General features: G+C 31.1%; 1 protein-coding gene and 1 non-coding gene across 2 annotated transcripts; one reads left to right on the forward strand and one right to left on the reverse strand.

Annotated features, from left to right (window-relative positions):
* Positions 1-8,156: 8,156 nt before the first annotated feature.
* Positions 8,157-10,408, reverse strand: LOC124927330 (uncharacterized membrane protein At1g75140-like). Its single transcript, XM_047467727.1, has one exon. It carries the CDS (start codon positions 10,168-10,170, stop codon positions 8,338-8,340), a length of 1,833 nt encoding a protein of 610 aa, XP_047323683.1. The 5' UTR covers positions 10,171-10,408; the 3' UTR covers positions 8,157-8,337.
* Positions 10,409-12,583: 2,175 nt separating this feature from the next.
* TRNAL-CAA lies at positions 12,584-12,667 on the forward strand. Its single transcript has one exon. It is a non-coding gene; the product is annotated as a tRNA-Leu (tRNA).
* Positions 12,668-17,982: the final 5,315 nt, after the last annotated feature.

A 17,982-nucleotide genomic window follows, 5' to 3' on the forward strand; every position in this document is an offset into this window, starting at 1 on the left:
CAAGCAAGAGGGGGGGAAACTATGACAGTCTCACCCGAGCGAAGATCGAGATGCTTGACGGTTTAGTCAACGGCATTAGAATAAACTGGGCCAAGGTTGTTTTCAACAACCTATGTGAAATGGTGGATCCGGCTTCCACCCGGTCATGGGGATACGCCATTCCCCTTGGGAAAATTATGCGCCATCTCAACATCAACACCGGTCCTGGCGTCCACCTCTCATCCAGCAAAATAATAAAGTCTAAGCAATTCAAGGAGAGGAACAACAAAAGGAAGGCCTCCGGTTCTACAGGTGGCCGAAGGAAGAAGGCAACCACTAAGAGAGCGGCTCCGGTCAAAGATAAATCCGGAAGCAAGAAAGTTAGACAATCAACTGGATTGGCTGATCCGCGGTCCGAAACCCCCAATGATGAAGATTCGGCATCCAGTTCTGACCGAACCTTTTCACAGAATACCGGAGAAGATCAGTCCGGTAAAGGGAAAGGACCGATAGTCGAGGAACAATCGGTCAGTCTTGACAATGCTGATACCGGTGCAGACGGCATTGGGGAAGAAGATGTTCACGCTAACGACAACACCCAAGAGATGGCCGAGAATCTCGTGAGCAGAATCATGGACGAGGTACATCAGCAGGCTCGCGCGACATCCGAAGTATTCTGTCAATGGATCCGGCACCGGCATAAAGTATTCTACAAACACATGCTACCGGGTCTAACCGTTGGCCAAAAATTCGAAAAAATGATGGAGATAGAAGAGGAGGTCATAAACCTCACAAAGGCTCAAGATGTCAACACCGCCTTAGACCGATACGCAATAGTAGAACCGCGTGCTCGGTTACAATGGCTCACCGAGCACATTCAACGTCTCCAAGAAAAGTATACTCCGGGGACACCGAACGCTCAGCTTCAACTATTGGTGATCGAACTGCTTACGGTCAAGGAAAGGGAGATGGCCGAGGAGGTGGCGCGGATCGAAACAGAGCCCGTTCATCAAGAAACGTCAAATTCATCCAAATCCTCTCCTAGGGATGATGGCGGTCAGAACCCGATCGATAAAGAGATAGCCTCTCCTCCACCGGATCAGACTATCAACATGACCGACGTCAGGACAGAGATACCTCTCACCGACAATCGAGCATCTGCTCAAGCCGGGGATTCGGAACCGGCCATTACGGAAGAGAGGGTCAAAACTCTCATTGAAGAATTTGTCAACGATGCGGTTCGGCTATGAAAGAAGAAATTAAAGAAAACCGCGGTTCAAGCAGTCAAGATAGTCGAGACAACAAAGGATGATCTTGGCGAGGCGGTCAAGCGGATCACGTCAGTTGAGACAAACTACGGCAATACGGATCAACTGTACGGCGGTCATCTAGATCGAACCAAGGCATTGGAGGCCATTACTCCAAAACTGGTGACCAACCTCACTTCGGTCAGTCAAAGGGTAATAACCCTTGAAGAAACGACCGCTCAAAGGTTGACAAAGGTCGATGAGGACCTGGCTCGGTCAAGTGCCCAAGCCGGCTCAACACTTGACAGGATAATCAACCTTGAGGAAAAGAATACAAATCTTGAAGAAAAGAACGCAAAGCTTGAAGCCGATCTCAAGGCGGTCACCGAACAGGTGGCAGAATTGATAAAGGCTAAGCTGGCTGCCGATAAGGCACTTGAGGAGGCAAATGCTCTGGCGGCTAAGAAGCTCTAGGATGACCTGGACGAGCAGACCCGGATACAGAAGGAAGCAGCATGGACTGATGCGAACATAGCCGAACATATGCGAAACTTAGCGGCCAACGCACCGGCCATCGCAAAGTCCATAGCGGCTCAAAAAGCCGAAGATGCTAACCGGTTAAAGGCTAAACAAGAAACGTACAACAATTTCGCAAAGGCTCACAAGAAGTCCCAGGCAGTTGCTTCCTCTTCTGTTCCGGTCACACGTAAAAGGAAAGGGGCTTTGAAAAAGGCGCAAATGACCGGACTATTGGACAGTGTCACCGAGACAGTTGTTGACCCTCCACTCAACCCGGTTTTGCAAGCCGAGGATGATTTCGAAGAAGATGTCCAGCCGCAACTCAGAAGACAGCGGATTTTAAATGCGGTTCCAATCAGAACGACCGGTCAACCGTTCTCTCCTCACACCGGCACCTCAGGCGGTCAAGGTCCCTCTTTAAGGCCGGATCAAGCGGACAAGGGAAATTTAGACGATGAACTGTTGGACCTTTTCCTGCCGTCCAGATCGAAGAAATAGGGGCTTTATTTACTATCTTTACTTATGTTTATTTTGGTTATCATATATATAGTATTTTGCCTTAGCATATTTCTTATAAATATAAAGTGATTTTTGGAAACCGGCATACATTTGCATTCTTACATGATTTTGAATATTTTACATAAAATAATCAAAAAGGGAGAAATTGATAAGATAAAGGATAAACTTTTCCTAAATTTTTCGAAAAATTCTCCCAAGTCAGTTTCCAAAAATCCGGCCAAATAAAATTCTTAAAAACAAAACCGGCCTACATTTGCATTCTTACATGATTTTGAATATTTTAAATAAAATAATCAAAAGGGGAGAAATTGTTAGATAAAATTAGATCGGTTAAATAAAACTTAACAAAAACAAAACTCTTGTGCAGGAACAGGCAAGGAACTCAACAGGTCAAATTACTCAACCGGTTAAGAAACTCAACCGGTCAAGCAATCAAACCGACCAAGAAACCTGACCGAACAAGAAGAAAAGATCGGTCAAATCAGAAGGCCAGAATCAATTAAACAGTCGGTCATTCAGAAGCCATGGAAAAACCGGAAGTCATCCGGTTAACATAAATAACCGACCAGCATGAAAAGACACTTCGGGTATCTGTTGAGAATGATACCGAAGGAACAGACTGAATATTGCCATATTCATACAAGTCTGAGGAAAGTCTGCAGGCTGCAGAAGACCGTCCTACAAGATCTTTCCACTTCAGGATAAATCAGAAAGGCAATCTTCCAAGTACAGACAACTGTCCAACCGACAGTTGCCATATTGAGTAAAAGACAAACCTAGCCGGTTTGACCTACATACTGGAAGACTAGACCGCCAGGTCTAAAGACTAGACCGTCAGGTCTGAATCACTGAACCTCTGCTCAACCAATCAGATTCAAGGAAATGAAATGTGATCGTTGGCACATTTCACCTATAAAAGAAAGAGCTGAAGAGGAATAAATGTGGGTTACAAGTTCTGAATTTTCTACCGCCTAAGTAAAGTAATTTGTTCTATCTCTAGAAAGCTTAAGCGCTTATTTGAAAGTGTATTCTACAATTTCGGTTAAAATTGTACGGGTGTTATCGAGCAGGAAATAAGTCTCGATCGGATTGTTTGTATTCCTTAGTGAATATCCTTCTCACGGTTTCGAGAGGAAGGGGTGACGTAAGAGTTTTATCTCCGAACATCCATAAAAACCTGTCTTGTTATTTACTTTCTGCCTGATTTACTTTATAACCGATCTGTACTTACCTACTAATACTGCCCCAACCGATTCAACATCACCAAAACCGAATTACTAAGTTTCAAAACCGACCCAGCAATCTCCAAACCTGTCTTATTCAAATTCGGCCCTGCCTATCTCGTGTGTGTGCTGCTTCAACCTGAAACAAACCACTTCCGCGCTTGAACCTTGTTCAAGGGTTTGTGACAGTTTGTGTAGTATTGAAACCCCGGTATTAATCTCTAACCGGATTAATCACCACCCTTTGAGTGAGACGCGATAACTGGCCAATCCCGGTCCCCCAGCCGCGACCTAGATCCTAACTCGAACTATTTGCAATCCTAGGTAAAGAATTTTTAATTGAAATTGATTAAGGAACTATTTTGAATGGCCATTTCTAATTTGTAATTTTTTATATATTAAACTAATCATTTACACCTTTAAAATGTATTGAATGTTAACAAATAATATATATAATAATTTAGAATCTATATATAAATGAGACAGAAATAATAAATACAAATAAAATGTTAGTATGTTAAGGTATTAGATAAAAAAAATTTGTAATTGATTCATATTCTCTCCATTGGTCGAGATATATCTCATGGGTTTTATTAAATGTACCCAAAATTGGTCACTTTAAAACGATGACATTGTTTAATAAACTTAATTATATAAAAATTACTACTATCCAATCTCTCACTCTCCTCAATGTCTAAAACAATCCCTAAATGTGCTTAGAATAGAGAGGCTCCACAAGTTAGGGTTTTGAGAAATCTCAATTATTGTAGTTTTCATCTACAAATTTGTCTTCTATATGTTTATACTTTCTCAACATTCGTCTTAATCGGCTAACATTCTTCTTAATCGGATCAACATTCGTTTTCGTCGACAAATTGATTGCCCACCGCGATTATAACTTATGCTCTCTTGCGACTTGAAATACTGATCACATTTCTCTAAATAATGTGACTTAATTATACCGATATATCTCTGAAAAACATTTGTTTAGATTCAAATTAAAAATAGTAATTTGGAAGACATGTTCTTAATTCAATTAATACTTACTTTCAACATTTTTATTCATATTGTTGGAATTAAATAAGTTCAGAATTAAAGAATTGTTCCTGTGAATTGCAATTAACTTTTTGTTTCAGTAAAATGACTTGAGTAAATATATTTATTAGTAAGAAAATTGACAAGTGAATGTCAATTTTATTTATAAAGTTTGAGGGAGGTGTCAAATTTATTTATAAAGTTGTAAAATTCTATTTATGTATATAAACTTGTCAAAAAGTGTCAAAATTATTTAACTTAATAGAATTATGAAACGAAGTTAAATTTTTATCCACATGGCATTTCCACGTCATATTCAAATAGGATAAATAAATACATTTTTAACCTAATTTTATAGTTCCAAAGAGAGCTCTGCTCTAATAAATAAATTAATAAAAATAATAAAAATAAGATATTTCAATTTCACCATTGACAACCTTGATTCCACTCTGATCAGTAGATGCTCGATTAGGGTTTTAATCAGAATATTTAGCTAATTTGTTAAGAGGAGGGAGAACTGGAAAAGATTTACATTGGACTCCTCTTCTCTTCATCACACTTAACAACATTCGATCGTCTCTCTGTACTTCAAACTACTTCAGTCACCGGAGAGACAGATGACTTATTCCTCCATCGTCCATCCATGGATTTTACACCATTACTGTTCGCTCATGTCTTAAAATTTTCTAGCTAAGTTTTTAATCATCATTACTTCTCCCCAACTCTTAAAACGACGAGACTCTTGCCTTTTCTCTCTAATCGGAAGATATTTCTAATCCCGCAATAGGTTCTCGGAGGAGGAAGATCAAATAATGGATTTCAATCCGTTTCATCCAAAAACTACTTTAATATATGTTACTCTTCTCTTCAATTTCTCCCCAAGCTCTTGTCATCGATGCTCCAATCACTCCACCGCCTAGAATTTAAGCCGAAAACCCTAGATCAAATCCAACAAATTTGTCTTAGTTTTCGCAAATTTAGTAAAGACGACAGCGCACTTCAGTAAATAAATATTTATTTGAAGTTTATTATCACAACTTAAATAGTTCAATATTTAAAAATCTTAAATGAGATACTCTATCAATCTTTTTTATGAAGTCAAGGAATTAATAACATTGTGGCTTGTTTAATCTTTGGGTTATTGGAATAAAACTCAAGTTTTATTCTAAAACCTAACAATCACATTTTAAATCAAATCAATTATTTTATTAATTAAAATATCAAAATTATCCTTTAATTAAATATTTTATTTTATACTATTAAAAAATAATATATATATATATATCTTATATTTATTTTATTACATTATAAAATTTATTTTCATATAAATTAAATTAATAAATTATTTTATTTTAAAATTTTATATTAATTATATTAAATATAAATAAATTCAAAATATAAATAAAATTCTAACCTACTATATTATCTAATATACCATTTAAATTTTAAATTAATTTAGATAAATAACTATACTAGAAAATAAAGTCAAATATATTTAAATAATTAATATTAATTAATTTATAAATATCTCATTTAAATTAAATATTTATAAAGAAATTTATTCTTTTTTTTATATATAAACTAACTTTAAACTATCCTTCAAAATAAATATTATAATAATTTTTTTTTGATTTTTTTGTTTATTATCTTATAAAATTTATTTCTTGTAAATTTTTTATATTAAATAAAATTATAATATACTATATTATCATATATATAATATTTAAATTATAATTATAAAATTAGTATTCATTTAAATTTTTATTTATGTAGTAATAAAAGTTAATATTAATTAATATATCTATAATTTTTTAATATTTATTATATTATATTTTAAATTTTATTTGAATATAAATTAAATTAATATATTTTAAAAATGTATTCAGAAAGAGAGAGGGATATTATTAGTAATAAAAAAAAAAAATTAGTTTCATCAAACGAGATTATTTGAGATAAAACTCTAATAAAACCCTAATAACTCATTTTTCAAATAAGCATATATATTGTTTTCATAATTAAATAAAACTATAATATTATTTTTATATTTTATATAATTGTTTAAATAGGTAATCAAATTTCAACTATCTTGGTTAATTAAATTAAATATTTCATTGCCAATTAAATTAAATATATTTTAGCTAGACACTACAGCACAAAATGATAGAACATATTGTTAGTGTAGATAAAATATTTAATTAAAAATATAAATACTTATAAATAGCAAGAAACATGGATATACAAACACTTAAACAGAACATATCAATATGCTTTTACTATCACACATATATATATATAAGATATATTCTGAATTCGGTTGGCATGATTAATAGTTTCGTAGCAATTCATATTTTTATGTCTTATTCAAGATTTTTTTTCAATATTAAATCATTTAAATTGTGATAATAAGTTTAAAGTAAAATATTTATTAGTTAAATCAATTATTAGAATTTATAATAGCAAACAGCCTCCAAATCATTAATTTACATTTTTCTTGCTAAAACAACTATGTATAAAAAATTATGAACAACAATTCATAAATATATTCACTTAGTCACTTACTGTCAATATTGCAATTCACAGTAGGTTTAATTATGAACTTATTTAACCCCAAAATAGATAAATAAAAAATATTGAACGTAATTATTGATTAAATTAAAATACACTGAAATAACTTAATTTCTTTCCAAACTTATTGAATTAGAACATGTTGTTGTCGAAACTGTTATTCTGAACTTGAATAAAAATAAATCTCTTCAAAAAAGGATGGGTAATCAAGTCACGTTATTTAGAAATATATAAAAGTGGTCTATAGTCTTTCAAGTCGCAAGAGAACATAATCTAAATCAGGACTCAGGAGGTAGACAAGCGACTGACAGACGGAGACAAATGTTGAGCAGACAAAGACAAAGACGAATGTTGAGAGAAAAATCCGAAAGACGATTCTGTAGTCGACGAAGTTTGAGATTTCTATAAACCTTAACATTGAGGCATAAATGTATTCTATTGTTCCAATCTTTTTTTTTAGATTTATATTTGAACTTTTTATTATTATTTTATATATTGAAATAAATATATTAAAAAAAACTTAATTAGTTAGATTATAAATTATTTTAATTAAAATAATTTGATATATAGATAAAATAACATTTTTTCTATCTAGTAATATAAATGGTACCTTAAACATTCTACAAACAGATATTTGTGCAATCGATCCAAATTAGAAATCTGAAATGGATTGTTTTGACCTTCCTAGTTTAAAGTATTCATCATATATCATTGTTATCTCAAATAAACTAAATGACTGCCGGGTGAAACTAAGAAAATGAATAATTATAAATTTAATAAGAATTTAAATAGTTAAATAATTTTGGGGAGAAATATAATTTTTTTTTCTAGATAAGAAAATATTATTAGTATAATAGGGATTCTGTAGAGTATCAGTATATGTGAATTTTATTGTATTTTTTTATATAAAAGATGCAACTAAATTGACAATATTTATTCAAATTTAGCACTCTCTCTATTGCCTCTAAGTCTAATGGCAACCCACTTTGCCAAGTATTTGAACTTTTTAAAACACTATTAAATTTCCTAATATGGAAAACAAAATCCAACATCAAGATACACAAAATTTACAACAAATATGAAATACCCAAATTTTAAAAATGAAAAGTACACATGTATACAATATATATGGAACAAAGTTCCAAAACCAAATCAAAGGCATGATGTATAATTACTATTAACTAAAGTTACAACAAAATATAACTATATAAAACCTTACCATAGCAACTCCATTCAAGAGAATAATGTAACTAATTAATCCTATCATTATTATTCTCTACAACTAAACTATGTCCAAATAAGCTTTCTCTTCTCTTCTGCAACAATCCCACTTGTTCTATATTCGTCCCCCTGTATTTTATTTCCGATGCCCTAGGATCCATCGCGGTGGTGGTGGCGCCGCCTCCTCTCGAACTGCTGCTAAATGAACTTGCCGCCCCATTCCCACTCGAATATCTAGGCGGCGGAGAGTTATACCTTCTTGACGAACCTCTTAATCCTCCACCACCATCAAGAACCCTAGAAGGAGTTGACGACGAATCTCCATTTACCGGGCTCGAGGTAAAAGGATCATCCGGTCCCCACGAAGTCAATGCATCCTTCTTCTTCGCGAAAAAATGCCACGCGCCAAATAGGAATAGAACAAAGAATAAAACCGGACTTGTCCATAGAATGGTATTCGACTCCGGTTTATAAACCGGGAGGTTCGACTTAAAAGTCCCGACGTAACCGCCTCCGAGACTTAAAACAACGAGCTTCTCGCGATCGCTCGTTATTAAAGGTATCGAATACGTCGTCGTCGGTTTCAACTCGGAGTGGGGGAACGAGTGACGAATCTCGTTCATACTCGCGACGAATAGGAGCCGGGGTCCACCGGTCCTAACGTAGTGATGAGAGGATACGTTGTAGACCGACACGTTATCAGGGTTGATAATGAGAAGATATCCTCGGATTGCCTGTAAGGCAATCCGAGAATAACTTATATCGAATTTCCTCTTGGAAACCCTAGCCCTACATTTGAAATTCATTGCATCTCCCAATAACATAACATGAATCAAATCTCCATCTTTCGTCACACCATAAGCCTTTGCCCTATCAGTTGGATCAAACGTGTAAGATAACGCCGAAGAATGGTTCAATCCTTCGCATTCGCTCTCCCTTATCCTCATACTCCTTAAATCCAAAGAGCCCGCACCGGTTTTCGTCAAGAACATAAGCCTTTGTTTCAAGAATGCAAGTGGCTTACTTTTCGGAAAAGCCAATCCATAAACCGTTCCATTCTCACGAAAAACCCTAATAGTCCCATTAGTATCAGTACTTACAATGTATCTCATTCTCCCCACATAATGCAACTCCAACATGTTTATCTCCGGCGAAGGATCGAATTTCCCAACATTATTAATCGAGAGCGACGAACTCCACTCATCGGAATTCGAAGCCTCCCAAACCCTATGAACGAGAATCATTCCATTCTTATGTCCAGTAATCAAAACACTCTCGTTCTTACCAACAGACATGTAAGATAACATAGAAGTTACAGCCGAATCTGATTTCGTATCGAAATCAATCAAAACCTGGCCGTTTCGTAAAATCAAATAAACCCTACCATGTTCATTACCAACAGCAATATACTTACTCAAACCATCAAAATCCCTAAACGGAAGTATGTTAATAGATGTAGCATTTGAATTTAACTTAACAGCTGACACAAATTGAAACCTCTCTGACCAAAATGGATTATGCTTAGTAACCGAAACAGCACCTTCTTCATTCTCGTGATTATACAATCGATTAACAATTTCTGAATCATCTAATACTCTGATTTCCGGAGATTCTTCGAATTTCGACTGTAACCTAGACACTAACTGACTAAGATTTCTCACTAACTCCTCTAGTTTATCAATCTGAACTTGTTGCCGATTCAATTCATCAACGGAATCAAGCTCAGACGTGGAAGGAACATTTCTAATCGGATCAGACTCCAAACCGGCTACTAAAACCCTAGATGAGCGAGAAAAAAGAATTGCGGAAAGGAAAATGAAAGAGAAGTAGTACTTGCCTTTCAGTTTCATAGAATTCGCCATTGAAGGAGCTTAATCAGAGAAATAGATGGAGAGAGGTCGGAAAAGTTCAACCGCAACACATCGGAGAAGGATCGAGGATCTGTATATCTTCTGAATGTGATTCAACAGGGATGAGAATGGATCTTCATGTATAGTGTACGGATTTGAGGACTTGTTTTTGACGAAAACAGAGAATGTTGTAGAAGAAGTAGGAATAGTAGAGAGATAGAGAAAGGTGAAGTCTTGTTGATAGGGAAAGGGAGATGATGAAATTGCCTTTGGAGGAGACATTAGCGAGGGATAATCACATGTGAACAAAACTATACACATGTATTTTACAATAATGACATTGTCACTGTTTTTTTTAGAAATATATTTATAAAGAAAATGTTGCATACCATTATAAAGAAAATGTTCATAACAAAGACACGTTATTTATTCATCTCCTCCATATTTAGATATTGTGTGGTTGTGTCGTACCTTAAAAATTATCTCTAAATAATAAAAAAATATTGTAATAAATTTCAATTGATCGGCTATACATGTTTTATACCAAAATTGTGGTTATCTTTTGGTGAGAATGAATTGAAAGTGGGAATAAATGGTGGTTATCTTTTGGTGAGAATGAATTGAAAGTGAGAATGAATTTAAATTGAAAATGAAATGTGTTATTAGTTAAAACAAGTTATAATTCAAATTTAAGAAACACAACATAAAACTATAGGCGATGGAATGATTTTAAATTAGTGATTAAGATAGCTCAAATTTCAATCATAGGATAAGAATTATTTATACTTGGAATATGTTCTTCATTTTTAAAAAACTTAACTATTTAAAAAAAATTGTACAAGGAGTAATTTTAATTTCAAACAAAAATAATACATGTATATGAAAATTTTCAAACAAAATCATGTTTAAAATATATTTAAAACTTATTTAAATGTTGGAGGAACATTATAAATATTAACTCAATGTATAAAAATTTCCCAACCTAATCTATTATATTTTTGGAGACTAGTCAAAATATTTAACTATTATCATTGTAACATTATCATTTTATAATGTTTATTAAAGTATAATTTAGTGATTTATTTAATATATAAAAATTGCATATTAAGGCAAGTGTTAAGTATTTTGTCTAAAAATATAAATGGCCAATTTTATATTAACATTAAGATCATCTCCCACCTATACTTAAATTGGGACAATTACACTTTAACTCAAACTCAAAAGAATTACAGTAGGCCTTTTGGAAACGCCTGAAGTTGAAACTAGATGATAGTTGAACAAATAAATATATTAAATTTGTTAATATATATAAATATAAATATAAATATAAAGTGTATTCCAAAACATTATTCTAGAATGGACACAAATTTAAAAGAAAGAAATCACGAGGAAGATGAGCGGCTAAACGAGAATAAATTGTTGGGAAAGAAAAAATCCCTCCCAAGTTGTCATTTCCTATTTGTTTGAAATTTACATATAAAAAAAGGTGTATTGTTTATTCTAGGATTTTACTTTTGAAATATTTTGCATTTTACTTACTCTGATGGTGCCTCACCATCCCCATTTTGTAGACACTTTATTGGAGATGATAGTTTGTTCCAATTTTATTCCAAATATCCCTTTGCACAAATGAATTGAATGATCTCAATTGAGTTTGATTCTAACTCTTATCAATCCCGAACATAGAGTTGCCATTTGAAATTGTTTATATCAATTGAGTTGTGTACCGAATTCAATCTTCAATTCGACAAAGATAGTAGAGACGTCATTGCCAATGAGATGTTCTAACTCATTCTTAAGAATATTCCCTCTTGTATTTTTGCATCAACCTCTCTGTTGAGCTTATCAAAGAAACATTGGTTCCAAAACAAACAATTACTAAGTTACTTTTTAGTTGGGCCAAAAAGTATAAGACTGCACCACCACCCCTTGGTTTATTTAATTCATCACATTTTATATGATGTTTGGAGACTTTTTAAAAATGAGAGATTATTTAATACTTTTCATTCACCTACTGAACCATCCCTTTCTCCTCTGATGTTGGTTTAATATTTGAAAGTTTTATCCAAAATCTAGTTTTTATGAAAAAGTAGGTTATGGTTGAATTTTTATAATGCTTTTTTAATTCAATGTTTAAATTTTATCTAAATAATGTAAGAGTATTTTGATTAATTATAATAAGTTATTTAATGATTCAAAAGATATAGAATGAGATTGTTAAGTTTTGATAATTGTTTTAAAAAAAATTCAAATTAAATGAGCTCTAGAAATTTGTTTGATATTAGGTTAATTTAAACTTTTATAGTTATATGAATTGAATTCGTATAATATTTATTAAATGATAAAAACTAAATAAGTTATAATATTTGAATTTTAATAAAAAGTTAGCATACTTATCAAAAGAAACTAAAAAATAACATCAAAAGTCAGGATGGCCGAGTGGTCTAAGGCGCCAGACTCAAGTTCTGGTCCACTAACGTGGGCGTGGGTTCAAACCCCACTTCTGACAAAATAATTTTGTTGTTAAAACATTCATATATCGACCATTTTAAAAAACCCCACTTCTGACAAAATAATTTTGTTGTTAAAACATTCATATATCGACCATTTTAAAGTCAGGATGATCGAGTAGTCTAAGGCGCCAGACTCAAGTTCTGGTCCACTAACGTGGGCGTGGGTTCAAACCCGCTTCTGACTAAATAATTTTGTTTCAAAAAGGTATAAGATGAAATTTTGATTTTTTACTGGAAAAATCTCATAACACATTGTTAAAACATTCATATCTCTCGATCATTTATTGAAAAAAATGCATCAATCAACCAAATTGAGATAAGTATTTGATTATGTTTGAATTTAAATTAATAACTAATACATTTATATGTTTTACTGTAGTTCAAACAAGACACTATTTAGTTTATTAAATTTGTGTTTCTCATTTAGATAACTCTATAAATAATAAGGAATAATTTGTATATAATACAAATTTTATTCAGTTACGGACATCAGCAATATATCACTTGTAAAACACACATACTGTTCTTAATCCCACACGCTTGATCAATAAATATTTCACTTTCTAGTATTTATTCATATTTCTTGATCTTAAATACAATTAATTTTGTTGATCTTGTTAAAAGATTTGACTTTTTACACTCAATTTTTACATGGTATTAGCACTTAGAGTTGATAAAGATCCTAATTAAGAAGAAGGCAGAACAGTACAATAATCAGTGGTTCAAAACTTTCACAAAATAAAAAAAGAAGTTCTAATTTCAAAAAGGTTTGGGATGAAAATGCTACTGGTTTGATAATATTATGATTATCAAATAATTTTTTATTAACAAAAATATAAAAATAATTTTATAAGTAATAATAATTTACTTTAAACTATCAAATTTTCATAATCTAAAATGCATGAGTCTACCAAAAGACCCTTCTTCAATTTTTTGATTATCTCACGTTAAAACTCATAACTTATTAGTAAAATATTTAAAAAACTCAAAATATAAACTAATTATTAATAAACTAATATCAATAACTAAGAACTAATCAAATAATAAACTACTATATTAAATTAAAGGAAGAGTACGATGTAGACACTCATTTTTTACTCTCTTCAAATTTATAAATTTCAAAAAATCTCGAGCCTATTTTATATTTTTTGAAAATTTATAAACGAGTTCATTGTACGGAATTAAAAATAAGTAACTAATTCGAAAAAACAGAATTATATTGACCAAATTTTGAATACTAACTGCCTAAGTCGATATAGTGTTTAATACTAATATTATATTTTTTTTAAGAGACAAAAAAAAACCAGTATTAACATGAAAAAAGTCCACGACATCAAAAGTCAACAAATGTGACATGACCTATATATAGAGGACACATATGGCATTGTTTTGGAATTTACTTATGCAAGCAAAAGGAGTGAATGAAAGATAAATAGAGAGACAAATGCATTTAATCCACATTGAAAAGAGAATGAATCTTCAACCTATTTTACATCTATAAATAGAGATGACAAATGCTTTTGTTTGAGATTGGAAAAAGAATAAATCTCCAACTTCTCTTTCTCTTGCATCTATAAATAAAGAAGAAATTCTTCAAAAGGAGGCCCCCAAAATCTCTTTGGGAGAGATAAATTAGAAGTTATATGTTTTTAAGTTTTTAACCCTCTTTAGTTTAGTAAAACAATTATAAAGTGAGGCTGCCAAAAGAGCACCTCTAGATTTTTCATTGAGAGACAGGATAACTTGGATCACCCAATATTCACTATGTTTAAGTTTTGCAATAGATGTGATAGAATGAGTTAGAATCATGTTTAGGATTTAAGAAAGAGTTTTTGTAGGGAGGAAGAGAGATTATGAAGTATTTTCATACTATTTGTAAGTCTCTATTTTACTTGTAATTATAATATAAATGAGTTTCAATTTTTGCATATTTGAGTTTCAAACTTCTTAAAAATTATATAGTTATTCAATTTGATGATTTAGATATGTTTTTTTTTGATGATTTGAAAACTTTCTATTGTATTGCACTTTATCCATACATTGTAAATAAAATTCGTCTAAATTTATTTTCAAATTAAAAAAAAGTAAAACTTGATCATCGTTTTCAAACTTTTACTTGAGAATGACGATCCAAAAATATTATAAAAAAATGTTTTCAATTTTGTTATGGAAGAAAAAAAAACAAAATTTATGATAACAACTGATTTTGGTTATTTGACATGCCTTCTTGTAGAGTCAACTAAAAATTCATTTTAATGTCAATTGTTCTCAAATTTTGAGATGGCCTAGATGACATTTATATTTATAACTTTTTTTAGGCATATTATTGTCAAGTCTAAATCTAAACAGGTCATATAGATCTAAGATAGTAAGGTTCTTTAATTAAGAATATTTTGATATTTTATGTTATATCTGATCTGGATAGATGGTCTAATATTGTGCATTTGATACTGTTATAAACTATTTTTTTACACAGTATATATGCATAAAATATTTGGTGACATGCTATAACAATTTGAATACTACTTCAAATGGATTGATTCTTTAACAGGAATTAGATTAGTCCATTTATCTACAAATTTCATATTGGTATCTTGTTTCAAGTTCACAAGTTCGACTTCTAAGCTACTTATAATCACGTTAAAAAAAGTCCTATAAAACTCCCTAAAATTGAAGTATTTATAACTTAAAGTGGCTTCTGAATTATTTTGAATCTAGAATGTCTCTGATAATTATTGAAAAAATTCAAGAAAAGTATAAAATGATTAGAATTATTTTTCTACATTTTATAAAATGAAAATATTCTGGATTGAAGCTGTTTGGATATATATATTTTTGTTGGAATTTTTAAACTAGTTCTATAAATTCCATTAATGAATGAAAATTAGAATATAGATAATAAAATCAAATCAAATTCACATGAAATTCAAACGTGAATTAAAGGGTGAAATTTGATCCAAATGTATAATTTAAATCAATTAATTTAAATTAATTGATCTAAAATGCCTTACTGACCAATTAACAAAATATTGTTAATTTGTAATGTAATTTACATGAGTTTGTTATTATTATTATTATTATTATTATTATTTGTTATGATAATTTATATTATTATTAACAAATTGGAAAACCATGTAATGTTAGTAGGGCTGCAAATGAGCCGAGTCGAGCTCGAATTTGCTTGAGCTCGAACTCGACTCGATTTAGTATTTATTAGCTCGACTCGAACTCGAGTTCGAACGAGTTTATAAATTTAAGCTCGAACTTGACTCGACTATTTACCTATAAGCTCGACTCGACTCAAAAAGCTCGAACTCAAGCTCGAATTCAAGATCGAGTTCGAGCTCAAACTCAAGCTCGAGCTCGAATTCAAGCTCGAACTCAAACTAAAATTTATTTTCAAAATGAAATATCAAACTTTCATACATATTCAACATTTAATACATAATATTTAAAATTGAAAATATTAAAAAATTATAACTATTTAAAATTCCAAAATCATAATAATCCAAAAAGCATTCAACCACAATTACTAGTCAAAATTCTAAAATATAAAATTCTAAAATTAAAGTACAATACTATATAAATTGTTTGAACATTCAATATATTAATATTTTTTTAGTCACGTTCTTTAAGCATATCACAAGTACATCTACCTGCATTTAAGCTTAAAAATAATTAATATAAAAAATACATGTTAAAACAAATAACTAAAATTTAACTTACTTTAAGGTTTAAGGGAGATACGGACAAAAAAAAATTCAACATATTTTTTATCAAATATTATTATATATAATTAAATTATTTGGGTACAAATATAACAAGAATTTATTGACTTATTTATAGAAAGAATCTATTAATTTATTTATATATTACAATATATTATTAATATTATAAATTTATTTTTTCTCTCAACATATTATATATAATATATACAAACTATTTTATCTCTTCATAATATATACAAAATATATATTAACATTTTTTTTATCTTTTATTATATATAATATATTAATATTTCAATATTATATATAATATAATAGTGTTTACCATAATAGTGTTTTTCTATATAAATCTATGATCAATATATATTAAAAATATTTTTCTATATAGATCTATGAACACTATTAATATATATATAATAGTGTTTATTCATATAGATCTATGAATAATTAATATATATAATAGTGTTTTTCCATATAGATCTATGAACAATCTGTATAAGCACAAATTTACTCATAATATAAAAAAATCAAAGTTATTTAAAAGTATGAGCAATAACTATAGTAGAAATGAAAATATATTTTAATTTACCTGTATGTTTCTTGTGAATGAATGATAGAAATAGTGTAGATGAGAGATAACATAAAAAAAATGTATTAATCTATTATGAATGAGTGAAAGTAACGATGAAGACGAAAGAAGAAGAAATAGTGAAAAAGGAAGAAGAAGAAATTGTGAAGATAGAGGAAGAACAAGAAGAAAGAAGAAACGGTGAAGATGAGGAAGAAGAAGAAACGATAAAGACAGAAAGAAGAAAAAGAGATAAAGAGTCATACATTAGAAATTAGGGTTTTGTTTTATGACAATATAATATAATAATGTGGATTACGGGCTTTCTATATGGGCTTTGAAAATAGAGAAAAAAAATTGTTTTAAATTTTAAATTTTTTTATATTAAATAAATAAATAAATATATTATAAATTATCAGGCTCGAAAAAGCTCGACAAGCCGTCAAGCAAGCATTATATGAGCTCGAGTTCGGCTCGAATATTAAACGAGCCGGCTCGAACTCGATCAAAGTCAAGCTCAAGCCGAACTTTGATCGAGCGGCTCGCGAGCAGCTCACGAGCGGCTTGACTCATTTGCAGCCCTAAATGTTAGTATTGAATTGTAAATGCCTTAATTGTTTTGGCAAACAATTACTCTATAATGAAGAGAAAAACGTTAAGGTAATGAAGAGGTAGACAATGCCAACCGTTGGATCAAATGATGATTTTATTTAATGGTTTAACTTTCAACAATATAAGACCTCTCATCTCTAATCAAAAACAACTTCTTCATTTTCATTCTTTCACACTCTAGAATTTCAAGAGTCTTCTTCTTATTTTGTGAGTGTTCTTCGAGTTCTTTGTTCGATTTTTCCGTTGAAACCCGATGATAGTTTATGTACTTTATCAAGCTCGTTGTGTAGTGATTTCGGTGCTGAATTACTACTAGATTCGTTGTACCCTGGGAGACAGTCATCTGTGATAAGCTCTAGCACATGGGGAGACGGTGAAACTGTTTTAAGGGAAATGTGTCTAACAC

The sequence above is a fragment of the Impatiens glandulifera genome, chromosome 2 (assembly GCF_907164915.1).
Source record: "Impatiens glandulifera chromosome 2, dImpGla2.1, whole genome shotgun sequence".
NCBI lineage: Eukaryota > Viridiplantae > Streptophyta > Magnoliopsida > Ericales > Balsaminaceae > Impatiens > Impatiens glandulifera.